Raw genomic sequence first — 15348 nt, forward strand, 5'->3', positions numbered from 1 at the left:
GCTCTTTTCAGGTCGTCAGCGAGTCCACACAGCACCAGCAGGACATCATGTAAACCTTGAGAAACAGATCGAGTTTCACAGAACCCCTTTCCCTAACTTGCATTTTCACTGATGGCCTCAGGCTTTTTTTAAGCACACACCCAGTATTGCCATGACCCATTACCGCATGTGTGGATGACGCATGGAGACAAAAGGAAAGAGAGCTGAAAAACCAGAGGGAAAAAAGTTAAGTTCAGAATTAACTGATTAACTGATTTAATGAATGTATATGTGTGTGTGTGTGTGTGTGTGTGTGTGTGTGTGCGTGTGTGCGTGTGTGTGTGTGTGTGTGGTTGAGTCATATCTGAGACACTGTGTTCCACAGCTACAAAAACAAAATAAATTTCACTGTATTTTCTCCTATGAAATTGAAGGCTCATTTTTTTATTTATTTTATTGCCATATGAGAAATTTTACTGTGGTGCCCCCACAGAGAAACAAAAACACACAAACATATGTATTTAAAACTGCATATAAACACTCAAAATTATACTTAAACATTCAAATAATTACATAAAATAATAGTTCTTGACATGTCTTCTGCAAAAGCATTCCCAATTTCAGACATTTACAAAAGGTAAGGAATAAAACCCTCTCTGTGCCTGTAGAGATGGACGATCCTCAGTGCTGCATCCTGTGTCTGTACCTGTGAAGCTGTTGGTGCTTCTGGAGTAGTGCTGGTCGTGATCTTCTTTTGTGACAAATTTCAGCGTTGAACCTCCATGTACAATACAAAAGAAATTAGTCATTTAAAGAAAAGCCCATGACATACCATTAAGACAATGGGTTAGTCAAGACCTCTCATCATGTGTCTAAGCTACAACCAAAATGTGGATTTAACCTGCACTGTAATTTGTGGTGACAAAAAATGATCCTTGCTTTCAGTATAAATCAAAGACATTTGAGTTTTTAAAGAATGAATGAGTGTATTTTTAACACAAAAACTTTATCATTCAGAAAAAAATAATCATTAATGAATGCATGCAATAGAAATGGTTTATGGCCTGTGGCTTACAGTAATTTGACTAATTTTATATCACTGATCTATCAGAAATCACAGACTGAGCCAGTATTTTCATTTCATATTGTAATGTACAAAAATTAAATACCGGCCTATTAAAAACACACCAATCCACTGATGTAAAGACTAAAGAGACTTTATTGTCATTGCGGTGATACAAGCAATAACAACAGCAGCAATAAGAAGTGTATAGAAATAGACAAAACAATAAACAATGATAACTGCAAAGAATTATATAATATATAATTATATAATATAATAACTGCATAATAATAAATAATAGATATAGTGAAATAATTGTGCAGTGCATGTGTATGTAGCTGGTGTGCAAACAGAATTGTAAAGAATTGCACAAGTTAATAATAATAATTGAGTTTGTGTAGCAACATGGGGAAGAGGGGCAAATGCCAAAAGTCATAGAACATTTTCTATCAAAGTTTAAAGCACAATGCACAGCAGCAAAGCAAGAAACTGAACGTAACAACAAGAAATCAGGCAGATTTTGTGCAGTTGTGGAGAAGTTTTAACATAAGCCTCACTAATTTACTTGAACAACCAAAAATATGTTTTTCAGATTCATGGACATAAGTTACCTGAGAGTGATGCACACGATTCATTGTGTACTTTTTTCCTCTTCTTGGCTCCAGACTGCTTTTGTCTTTTCCCAGCCATAGATCTGCAACTTGCATCAATTATATTAATATGCAGCCACCAAGATAAGTGGACCGGACCATGCTGCACTTACAAAATTGTCACTGTTTTCTTTTTTTTGCGTTTGTCTTAAGATGAATTTCTAAATGCATTTAACAACATATTGATATATATATATATATATATATATATATATAATTTACACTGATAATATAATCTGATAATATAAATATCTGATAATATTTTTTCTTATGGAGAAAGTCTTATTTGTTTTATTACAGCTGGAATAAAAGCAGTTTTTAATTAGAAAAAAAAACATTTTAAGGACAAAATTATTAGCCTCTTTAAGCTATATATTTTTTTTCAATAGTCTACAGAACAAACCATCATTATGCAATAACTTGCCTATTTACCCTATATTGCCTAGTTACCTTATTAACCTAGTTAAGCCTTTAAATGTCACTTTAAGCTGTATAGAAGTGTCTTATAAAACATCTAGTCAAATATTATTGACTGTCATCAAGGCAAAGATAAAATAAATCAGTTATTAAAAATGAGTTATTAAAACTATTATGTTTAGAAATGTGTTGAGAAAATCATCTCCCTCGGTTAAACAGAAATTGGGAAAAATAGGCAGGGTGGCTAATAATTCGGGAGTGGGGGGGTGGTAATAATTCTGACTTAAACTATATATATATATATATATATATATATATATATATATGCTTTTAATTATATGTTCAGGCTTTTATCAGCAGCAGGGTGGATTACTGTAACGGCCTCCTCACGGGCCTTCCCAAAAAGACAGTCAGACAGTTTCAGCTCATCCAGAACAATGCTGCCAGGATTCTGACCAGAAACAGGAAATCAGAGCACATCACACCTGTCCTCAGGTCTTTACACTGGCTCCCAGTTAGATTCAGAATAGATTTTAAAGTATTATTACTGGTCTATAAATCATTAAATGGCCTAGGACCTCAATACATTATAGATATGCTCACTGAATACAAACCCAACAGATCACTCAGATCTTTAGGATCATATAAACTAAAAATTCCAAGAGTTCAGTCAAAGCAGGGTGAATCGGCCTTCAGCTACTGCACCCCCCTCGGCTGGAATCAGCTTTCAGAAATGATCAGATGTGCTCCAACATTAGGCACATTCAAATCAAGACTGAAAACACATCTATTTAGCTGTGCCTTAACTGAATGAGCACTGTGCTACGTCCGACAGATCGGACTATTATGTCTTTCTTTTCTTTTTCATGCGCCTATAACCATGTTTTTATCTGTTCTTAATCAGTTTTATTATTTGTTTTTATTTTCTTATACTTTTCTCTTTTATTCCTGTTTTACTATATAAAATAAACTTGCCTTGTCTTGCCATTTTTGCAATATATGTTGCATATGTGATATATTTTATATATGTAAAATCCAAATATGAACTTAAAAGCCATATTAGCATATACTTCCATGCAATGTTCCTAAAATAACAGATCTGAAGGGAAAAATAAAGGTTTTTAGCAGATAAAATGACTGCTAGATCACTGTCTGAGACTTGAGACTGAACTGACAGGTTGAGTAAGTCAGGAGATTTCCCCGCGAAAAACCACCTTCTGTTGTATTTCAGCATCCAGTTCTTTGTTCCTAAGGCAAAGACAGGAGCATCTGTGCCGACTCACTCAACCTTCATATCACCCTTACCTCACTTTAAACGGACAGACTATGAGCACATCTTCATAACCTTAATGAGACGCTTTTATTAGCGTTAAATCTGACCTTTAGAAAGCCTCCAGGGCTTTGCTGTGTTTCAGACCGCTATTTCTGTTTCTATGTCTGAAACTACAAATGAAAGAGAGGTTATGTGCTGCTAAGCTGGGGGAATCAAAACCAATTTATATACATTAATTAATAGATTTTTTTAGGAACACTCCTGTGATGTTACTCAAATTGAGTATTTTATCTGGGAATTCAAATCATAAAGGACACCAAGAATGCAGAGATGAACCAGCCAGTAGTCTTTTATTAGAACTAGATGAGAAAAAATCGTTAGTTAAATTGTTGTTGGAGTTAATATAACATAAACATAACACCTTAAAGAAAACTACGTGTTTTTATATTCTCTAAACCATTCAAAAGGGTGACAATGTGGCTCAGTGGTTAACACTGTCGCCTCACAGCAAGAGGGTTGCTGGTTCAAGTCCTGGCATTTCTTTGAGGAGTTTGCATGTTTTTCCAGTGTTCGCATGGGTTTCGTCTGGGTGCTCCGTTTTTCCCTACAAGACATGCGGTATAGGTGAATTGAATAAGCTAAATCGGCCGTAGTGTATGTGGGTGAATGTGAGAGTGTATGGGTGTTTCCCAGTGATGGGTTGTAGCTGGAAGGGCATCCACTGTGTAAAACATATGCTGGATAAGTTTGTGGTTGATTCCGAAGTGGCGTCCCCTGATGAATAAAGATACTAAGCCAAAGGAAAATGAATGAATGTAGCAGATCTAAACACAGGTGGAGCTGGGGTGGAAGAGGGTCTCCGAAAACAACTTAAACAGCGTAGAATGACGTGGAGCATTTAAACTGATGAGAAGCAAGCTCATTGGCTGCCGAGTTGACAGAAATCAATCTCCTGCGCCATTAATGATACAGTAGCAGATTAGGTGATCTATCAGCCTGAGCACGTATAGTTTCATGGCAGAAATTTCACAAATGATTTTTTAAAAATTACTTTTAAACTACTTGTTTAAAATAAGCTGAAACACAGTTTTTGATATTGTTGGGGGACAAAAAATTGTTTTGTGTTCAATCTATTACATTTGTTAAAAACAAACAAACAAAAAAAATGTGAATTTACTAAATCTTTTGTATTGGCACATGAGAGAATTGTGTTGGTGAAACAGTTTTAGAGTTAATGTTTGAGCATCTTAATAAAATATTTTCCACTTTAAAGAACCTTTTATGTATGCAAAGGTTTTACATGTTAAAGATTCTTAATGGAACCATCAATGCCATTAATAATAATAATAATAATAATAATAATAATAATAATAATAATAATAATAAAACATTATTTAAAAACATATTTATTTATTTATAACTTTTACTTTATTAAAATTAGATTGTTTCCTTAAACAAGATGTATTAAAATCATATCTTTATTAATCCTTTTCATGTAAATAACAAATAATAAAGAATAATCATGGATTAAAAACAGAGGCAATTTTAAAGAACATTCATAAATTTAATAAACATTATTTTGTTTATTTTTAATAACAAAAAAGCTCATAGAATAAATATAATTATGATTAACAATAGCAATTTATATCATAAATCACTTAAGTCTTCATTTCTAACCAATTCAAAATAAATTGTCATTAAAACTATGTTTATTTAATTACTTGTTTATTTTTATACTATTTATTTTTAATCATTTTATTTTATCAATATTGTTTAACATTATTGTTTATTATTTTTTCTTGTAAGGGAAAGAATAAATATCTGATCTAAATGATATTATTGCAATATGTACAGATCAATTGAATTTAAGTGTTTTTTTCTGTTCTTTTTCTTTTCAAAAAACAATAAAGAAAATGTTAAAATAAAAAAAATAATAACTATATCAATGAGAGACATAAAAAATCCAATTAAATGCATTGAAATTTATTTTAGAAGCTTACTAACGTATAAAGTGTCCTGCAGTGTTCACAGATCAAAATGAAGCTTTAAAATAAAAGTTATCTTGAATATTATTGAATTTTTTTGTGTGGACAGCTGGGGGCCTTGAAAGCATCGGGAAGCACTGCTCTAATGATATGACAGGGCAAAAATCACACAGAGATCTCAAGCTATTAATATAAGAGAGTACAAAACGGGCTATAATTGGGAGCATATAATCACGCTGAAATTGTCCACAGATAGTGTCTTCTAATCAAGAGAATCCAGACCACCACTGAAAGCATGTATTCTGAGCACGCAGACATAAATGAAAGAGAAGCAGTGCCAGCTCGACCCGTCTGTCTGAGACTGAGCACACACAAACCAGTCTACACTTTTACCTTATAAAACATGAATGTGAGCTCTGCAGAAGAAAAACAACTTCACAAACTTATATCTGCGGTAAATACTATTGTTCGTCATCTGACAAACTTCTTCTCTAAGGTAAAAACTATTGTGTTCATCATTTGACAAACTTCCCAGCAGGCACACAACATCATAAGACGTGATGTTAGGTTCGTTTTAGGTCGCCAGCATCTAAGGACAATGCTGTTTTGACGTCCAATAACAGTGTGAAATGACGTTGATATTTGTTGAATTTTTGAAAAGTGACTGAAATCCAACGTCGAGCCATTATCTTAAACAAATGTCCTATTGATGTCAAATACTGACACTTATTCGTCAGGTATGGCAACCAAAATCCAACATCTGATAGACGTTATAGTGGTAACATCCACACAACGTCAATCTGTAACATCATTAGATGTTCATATTTTGGTGTTTTTTTAGGTTGCGTTGGAAAGATACCAAAATGCAACGCCTGTTCGACATTAGACATTGACGTCGGTCTGACATTCGGTTCTGACATCAACCTGTTTTTCATTTCCAAACAAAATGCAATGTCCCATGATGTTGGGGTACAGCATCAATCTGAAGTCATGTTGATGTCCTCTGATGAGCAAAGTTCTTGTCTAGAGATGTTTCATTTACTGAAGAAACTAAGCAGATACATTGGGTTATCTTGCAGGCATTGTATTTTAAATAAATTGGATTTAAAGAAAACTTTATTGTCAATCCCCAAAAGGGGTTCGAAAATTGTCTTCATACAAAGACAAACATAACAATGCAAGTGCGATAAATAAAAACATAGAAGCACAAATGCATTCAGAAATACAAATTTCATTTTGATATATATTTAAAATGCCAATAGCGGTTGGAATAGATGTCTTCTTGTACTTGTTCACTGGGTGAAGTTTTACAAACTAATTTCGAGAAGATCACGTAATATGATCGACAACAGCTGATCCTTATCACTAACCATTAGCTGGCCTATCAGATCATTCTAAAACTACCATAAATATTCTGCCTAAACTTCATTCCCTATCTTCGTTTTTGGACCCCGCCCTCGCCCCCTCCCTCCCTCTATCCTTCCCTCTTCCCTCCTCCTCTCTCCTCCTCATTCTATGACCGAGCCAAAGGTTCAAGTTCTGACTGAGCCAGTTGGCACTCCCTGCGTGGAGTTTGCATGTTCTCCGGTGATCATGTGGGTTATCCCCGGGTCCTCCGGTTTCCTCCCACAGTCTAAAAACTTGGACATAAACAAATTGTACAGTCACAAGCACTTAACACATACAAACTGAATCAATCAGAATCACCATATTAGCCAAAGTATAAACGGGGGCTCTTGAGAAATACCTGATCTCGTATCCCTCCTAATGCTCATTGACCAGGCGGGAACCTTGGGCTCATCTATCTCCGAGCTCAGGGTTCTCTCCCGGGACAGCATGCCAAACCTGCTATCATTGTTGAGCGTTATCTAGGTGTGAACTCTTGAAAATCTGTCAAATCTCTTTTGAGGGTTTTAAAATGAACATTATTGGTGACTATTATACAGTGGCTGAATGAGCTTAACGTGCTGCATTACTAAATTACTAAATGTGCCAGAAAATTGAGAAAGGATCTTGATCCGTTGGACAGCACATGTGCTGCAAATCCTCACAACACATACACATTTTTAAAAAAACGTGCTGCATTTTCTCACGCAAACAAATTATGAAAACGTCTGCAATTTCTCACAACACTTTCAAATAGCATGGCATACAACAGAGATGTTCCAAGGGAAGCGTAAAACGTGACACTTTTTTAGACTAATTAAACAAAAGAAAAGAATCAGGATGTTAAAAAAAGCAGCGGCGTCCGCCACGTATTTGGATCCACTTGAAACATTTCTGGTGTATTCGTTGTTTATGCAAGTATTGTGAGAAAATGCAGCACATTTTCATAAATTGTTTGCGCTGTGAGAAAACGCTGCGTGTTTTATTTATTTGTTTGCATTGTGGGAAAATGCTGTATGTTTTTTTGTGTATGCGTTGTGAGGATTTGATGTGTGCTGATGAAGATCTTTTCTTAATTTGCTGGCATTTTTTGTAAATTTTTTTGCATGTGTTTTCCTAAATTGCAGCACGTTAAGCTCTCTCTGCCACAGTATAATCATCATCAAGACTGACACTACTATAAAATGATTATTAAAATCTATTTTTATGATGTTTTTTAACATACGTTTTTGAGTCATTCGTAGCTAATGAAATTTTAATAATTAATTATAATTAGTTTCAAATTTAGATCAGCATACGCTTTTTCTTCACGCCTTTGGGTCTTTTGGAAGTGTTTATTCGTTCGTAGAACATTTGAAATTTCCGAGTTACATAAAAATATGGAGCCAGATCAGTCTTAAAATACACATTTACAAAATACAATTTATAAATACACAAAATGCAATTAGTAAATTCACAATTAAAAAGCATAAATATTTGCCCAAATTAACTGGATTTGTGTGTTTTTGAATTTTGTTTTTGAAATAATTTGATTTGCAATCCAACTCACTCTTTAAGATCTCAAAACTCAGGGATTCTGGTAGTACCTAGAATAGCAAAGTCGAGTAAAGGAGGTCGAGCCTTCTCATTTATAGCTCCTAAACTCTGGAATAGCCTTCCTGATCACATCCGAGGCTCAGACACACTCTCCCAATTCAAAACTAGATTAAAGACCTATCTGTTCAGTAAAGCATACACTTTGATTTGACCACTTAGCGGGCTTCCACACAGGTTCTGCATCTTGTTTATATACACTATGAACAGCAGCTACGCTAATTATTCTCTTTATTCTCCATTTCCAACTGGGGATATGCAGAGTCACTGATTCGATCCAAGACCAACGACGAGATGATCCCAAGGTTTCCATATCCTGGACCAGGCAGTATCCTGAGCAGCTACTGTGATGGTCATGGAAGAGTGGAGAACATGAGACTGATTCCTGTGACGCTCCAGGGACAGACGAGTCTTCGCTGAGGCCAGCTTCCAGCCTTGCCGCTGAGACTGCAGCTCTGCACAAGACCTTTGGCCAGCGGAGAAATTAAAATGGTCGTACCCAACTGAGTCTGGTTTCTCTCAAGGTTTTTCTTCTTCACTTTCGCCAATTAGTGAAGTTTTTTTTCCCTCTCGGCTGTCGCCACTGGCTTGCATGGTTCGGGAACTGTAGAGCTGCGCATCGTTGGATTTGCTCTTCAGTGTTTAGACTCTCAGTAGTGATTATTAAACCACACTGAACTGAGCTCAACTGAACTGAACTTAAACACTACAAACTGAACTACACTGTTCCTATTTACTGTGACCTTTTATGTGAAGCTGCTTTGACACAATCTACATTGTACAAGGGCTATACAAATAAAGGTGAATTGAATTGAATTTGTGTATAGAGTGACATGATGGTTCAGTGGTTAGCACTGTTGCCTTACAGCAAGAAGGTCGCTGGTTCGAGTCCCTGCTGGACCATTTGACATTTCTGTGTGGAGTTTACATGTTCTCCCTGTCGTTAGCATGGATTTCCTCCATGTGCTCCGGTTTTCCCCACAGTCCAAAGACGTGGTGAATTGGATAAACTACAGTAAATTGACTGTAGTTTATGAGTTTGTGTGTGGATGTGAGAGCGTATGCATGTTTCCCAGCATACTGGGTTGCGACTGAAGGTTCATTCGCTGCGTAAAACACATGCTAGAATAGTTGGTGGTTCATTCTGCTGTGGTGACCCCAGATAAATAAGAGACTAAGCAGAAGGAAAATTAATGGATTTGTGTATTTATGAATTGTTAGAAATGTACGAATTGTATTTGTGTATTTATGAATTTAATGCATTATTTACATGTATTATTTTTAGACTGATCTGGCTCCATATGAAATAAACTTGAAATATAATACTACACTGAGCAAGATGTAAAAAGCAGCATTATCAGGGACTCCAGTTATGAGCAATGTAAGGCTTTATTAACTACATTAAACACTTGAAGTAATCTAACATTCACACTAGCACATTCAGTTGGTATAAGTGGAGGCATTTCTCTGTTCATAAGAAAAAAGACCACTTCATTTTCCGTGTCGTAAATATCTCTCACAGGGTTACACACTATTGCTTTTGGTTGATAAGAGAGGATGTTTGTGCATCATTTATTAAATATAACAAAATAACTGTGTGTCTGGTTGGTTATATTCGTTACACAGTGGAACTGTGGAACATTGGAAAATTTAAAGGAATAGTTCACCCAAAAATTCTGTCATCACTTACAAAACCCTATTCCAGGTTCTGTCTTCAGTCAAAAACCATAGAATCACCAAGAGGCGACATTCTAGTGCAATTTGGGAAACAGACACTAGATGGCGCGGCGGCCATTTTGGAATGAAAATTCCAATAGAACAACAGCATATTTTACGTCTGTAAAATAAACCATTAAAAGTGCTGATGATTGTGAAGTGTTGTATTGTCGTCTTTTAGGTTGTATCTCAGCTTTAATGCGACTTTTAAATATTTAAATAAAAAACAGCAGCAATAAGATCCAATGGAAAGCCGATCACTTTCACTCCAAAATGGTGGAATCCGGGGCTGTTGCTGGATGCTGCTGTTGCAATGGAACGTTCTATTGAGTGTCGCTTCTTGGTCATTCTAAGCTCTTTGCTTCAATTGAGCAAAAAAGAAGACATTTTGAAAAATACTGAATGCTGGCAGCCATTGACCTCCATAGTAATGTTTTCCTATTATGAAAGTTGATGTGGGCCAGCAAACATCATTCTTCAAAACATCTTCTTTTGTGGAAGAAAGAAAGTCATTAATGTTTAAAACCATTTCAGTGTGAGTAAACGAAGCCATTTACTTTTTTTGGGTGAGCTATCCCTTTAAGATAGTTTAAAATGGGGGTTAAAATCACATTGCACTTTAACATGTAAACCTTTTTTTTTCAAATCCTGAAGGAATATTAAACCGTTGTAATGCAGATCTGAGTGAGCACAGCTTTTCTTGTGTGTAGTTTATGAAATATTTTCTGCAGTTTTACCACCACTCTGTTGTGCTAAACGTGTGGTGTGAAACGATGTGGTGCTAAAATGTTACAGCTATATACAGATCGAGCGATTGTGCGTCGCATATTCATATTTTCATTCAGCAGACACTTTATCCAACACTACTTACAAATGAGGATCAAATAAGCACAGAAAGCGCACTCAGAATTGATCAGTTTTCATATATGCTTTGTACAGTTCAAAATAATTCATGTTTATTTCTATAGAGCTTTTACGATGTAGATTGTGTCAAAGCAGCTTAACATTGAAGTTCAAGCAAATTGAAACTGTGTCAGTCCAGTCACTGAAACACCACTGCTCTAAATACACAGTAAGATTTTTCTTTTAAAGTGAAAACCTTTTCTTACCTTTTTAACCAACAAGTCCATTAAAGAAAAAATGTGACCGTAGTCTGCAATATATAATATGAGGCTCCTCTACGCTAAGCTTTTACATAAAGAGCTTTTGCATATTTTTACATAAATCAGTGACAAAGACAAGACTATTTAAAAGTGGACTTGGGGTTTAAGAATGTGCACTGTAAAACGTTACCTTTAAATGCTCAGGTTTAACTGCCAGGAAGATCAGTGTGATGATGAAACAAGATAACACTTTGTTTACACTTACCTGCTGGAGATGTAGTCGGGTGGCATGGCTCTTGACAGCTTTGAATTGTGAAAAAAGGCTCATTTTACAACTCCACAGTCGAGTTTTTGCATTTTTTGAATCCATTCAGCCAATGTCTGGAGCACTTTTAGCTTAGCTTAGCATAAATCACTGAATCAGATTAGGCCATTAGCATCTCAAGCAAAATATTTAAAATGGTTTAAGTAAATTCCCTTTCAAAGCTCGACTCTTCTGTAGTCAAATCATGTACTAAGAGCGATTTGGATGGATGGATAGGAACTATGGCGATGCGGTGGCGCAGTAAGGTAGCACTGTCGCCTCACAGCAAGAAGGTAGCTGGTTCGAGCCTCAACTGGGTCAGGTGGCATTTCTGTGGGGAGTTTGCATGTTCTTCCCGTGTTTGCGTGTTATGCTCCAGTTTCCCCCACAAGTCCAAAGACATGTGAATCAAATTTTGGTGAATTGGGTAAGCTAAATTAGTCCGTAGTGTATGTGTATGAATGGGAGTATATGGGTGTTTCCCAGTGATGGGTTGCAGCTGGAAGGGCATCCACTGTGTAAAATATATGCTGGATAAGATGGCGGTTCATTCCTCTGTGGTGACCCCAGATTAATAAAAGGACTAATCTGAAAAGAAAATGAATGAATGAATGAATGAATGAATAGGAACTTCATTCTGGCATAATCATCAAGGAATTTCGCTGCTCATCCATGGCTGGAGCAGGCGCAATGATATTATGCAGTGCTTGAAAATAGTCCCCAGCTAGATAACAGCTCCGCGTAATTTCTTTGCACCTGCTGCAGCTATGTTATGGCAGCAAAGATACTTGTTACAGATTTCGAAAATATAATTAAAAATCTACTCATGCTTCATGTTTGCTGCATTTTTGTTTGGATCGTGATTGAAATGCAGTCAGTGGTTGCCTGTTTTAAAATGGAAAGAGCACAGACACAGCCATACATTGTTTATTTGAATAAACACATTTGATTTGTGCAACTTATTTGGGATGGGTTTTAAATTTTTAACATTTCATTTACGTTTTGTTATATTTCAACTTCACAATGAAACCTGCCCAGTGAAGGAAAATAGTCTAATAAAAGTGTGTATTTTTATTTACTGTATAATGTAACAAAAATCTGTTAAAAAATGACATTGTGAAAAATCAAATTGTGAAATTAAAATCGTGAATCGAAGCTAATTGTGAGTCATTCGCAATCAGGATTTTCATAAATAAAGAATACAATTTTGGTTTACTAAATAATATAATAATAATAGATGATAATATAGTAATAGTAATGATAATATAGGCTGCTCTTTTAATTTTGATCATACAGTTAACAAAGATTCCATATTCGAAACTGAATATTTCACTTTTATTTTGTTTATATTCCGATTGTATTTAACAGACCAGTTTGTGTTTTGGCCGCGGCATTTAGCGGACCCTGAGGCACATCGCCTCACCTCAAAGTTTATTAGTTATTCTTGTTTACTTTGTAAATAACTGACTGACAAAAACTAAGATACAAATTGTACAAAACTAAATTCGTTCAAAGAATATTTTTCTTCCGACGAAAATATCTGAATTGTATATTTTTGTGCGTCTCCATCTGCTACACAACTGTGCAGTGTTTTTTTCGCTCCACGGGAAAAAAGGATTTAATTAATGCTCCACTGTAATTGCTGCTACACAAACCCCTGTGATATATTAGCTACATTTTTAATAAACTTCTTTACACACAATTATTATATGCTATAGCCTATAGCCTACTGCGCGTCTGTTTATAGCTTCTGTAAAAAAGACCTACATTTGACAAGCCTTTTAGCAAAGCCTATATTAATATACTGATATTCCTGTGCCAGTTTGACACTGTAAATTAAACTGAGGAGAGTTTAACTACTTCACAACACTCCGTCACCTGAACTCAGCCAGGGGGCGAAGGAGAAAAGTGCAGCGCTGAGGTAAAATTATATTGTCAAGTTATAATCTTTAAAATAATGACTTGTATTAAAAATGTTGATAAAGGGACTGGGATATAGAAATTACAGCGGTGCGTTAAAAATGCTTATTTGCTGTGGAGCGATTGATTTGAGTTAGTAGGTCTGCTTTATTAAAATAAGCTTAAAATAATAACAGCCTATGCTGGTTATTAAAAAGGATTCAGTGTTTGCGTTTTGTAATCTAAATTTGTGATTTAAGTGGAAAATACTTAGGGCAGGCCTTTTATTCCTTTTATTTAGTTTATTCTGTTTTTCTATACAATCCTGAAAGATTCACAAGCAAAAATAAATACTAAACTAAAATGGGCGGTGATGACGGTAATAACCACATCACCGCGGTTGACATCTCATTATGGCGGTATGGCGGTGATGCGGTTACCGTCACACCCCTATATAGAAGTGTCTTGAAAAATATTTAGTCAAATATTATTTATTGTCATCATGGCAAAGATAAAATAAATCAGTTATTAGAAATGAGGTAAAAACTACTAACTACATTAAAACTACTATGTTTAGAAATGTGCTGAAAAAATATCTGTTTAACAGAAATTGGGGAAAAATAAACAGGGGGCTAATAATTCATTGGGGATAATAATTCTGACTGTAACTAGTTACTATTTTTCAGTAACTAGCACAACGCTGGTGGAGACAATTCAAAATCACCAGTAATTAAAATAAAACCACGCAGCTGAAATCACATCTGATGCCTTTTCCATCAGTTTGCGAGTAAAATAATACAACAACGATAATCCATTTGAATGTGATTTTTCATTTTCCTCAGTTTAAATGAATTCTACCCCTGCAGGGATATGCACATTTATTTTTAAAATGGAAAATTATGCTGTGCATCACAGAGCTGCTCGTGCATGCTTTGTCTTTATTGCTGGCACATACCCGCCAGTAACTGGTCCACACAATTTAATATGTTTCACCCCATGCCTTGAAGAAATCCACCGCCACGTTCTTCACCATCTATCTGCCAGCTTCTTTTAACTAAACAGCAGTGTGTTAAGAAAGAAAAGGAACACATACACACTTTCACTTGACTTCAGGAGCACAACATTTATGGTTATCAGTACTGTACAAATACATGCTCAGTAATAATAATAATAATAATAATAATAATGATGATCATAATAATGGTCTACATCGATTTAACAACATACAGAGCTCCACCTGAAGTCTTCATCTAATAAATTAAAAATAAATTATAATTACAAATGACTATCAATGGGACAATTCAAAAAGACAGTTCTTCAGCACACGGATGTAACCACTGATTAGAAAAAAAACATGTAGAAAATTAAGTCAAACCACTAGCAATAACACAGAAATGCATATGTACATTTAGACAATGTACACATTTTTTACAAGAAAGTCAAGCGGTCACTTTAAAAGACACGGTAAACGGAGAGGAATTTAAGCCTTTGAGCCCTTTCACTACTTCAGAGTGAGGAAAAAGATTAGACTTGGACTCAATCATTTCTCCTTATAAACACGCAGGGGAAACTGGCTGTGAAATCTCCCTGCATCCAAATAGAAAATGAATTCAGAAATTAAAGGAACACCACTTTTTGGGAAAATAGGCTCATTTTACAACTCTCCCAGAGTTAAACAGTTGAGTTTTACAATTTTTGAAACCATTCAGCTAATCTCTGGGTCAGGCGGGAGCATCTTTAGCTTAGCTTAGCATAAATCATTGAATCGGATTAGACCATTAGCTTCTCATTCAAAAAACAACCAGAGTTTTGATCATTTTCCTATTTAAAGCTTGACTCTTCTGTAGTTACATCATGTACTAAGAGGCTGATTTGTCTAGGAACTATACTCTCATCTGGCGCAATAATCAAGGAACTTTGCCGTACCATGGCTGGAGCAGGCGTTATGAAATTACGCAGCCTGAAAATGCTGGTCCCCAG

The 15348-nt window shown here is 35.5% G+C and overlaps 1 protein-coding gene across 1 annotated transcript in view; it reads left to right on the plus strand.

The window, feature by feature from the left end:
- desma (desmin a) overlaps nt 1-407 on the plus strand; it is a 14455-nt gene extending 14048 nt beyond the window's left edge. The window contains exon 9 of the mRNA XM_056464702.1: nt 12-407. Within this exon, the coding sequence (XP_056320677.1) occupies nt 12-53 (42 nt within the window). The 3' untranslated portion in view covers nt 54-407. The remainder of the gene's footprint in view (nt 1-11) is intronic.
- Nucleotides 408-15348: the final 14941 nt, after the last annotated feature.

Source organism: Danio aesculapii, chromosome 9, assembly GCF_903798145.1.
Source record: "Danio aesculapii chromosome 9, fDanAes4.1, whole genome shotgun sequence".
Lineage (NCBI taxonomy): Eukaryota > Metazoa > Chordata > Actinopteri > Cypriniformes > Danionidae > Danio > Danio aesculapii.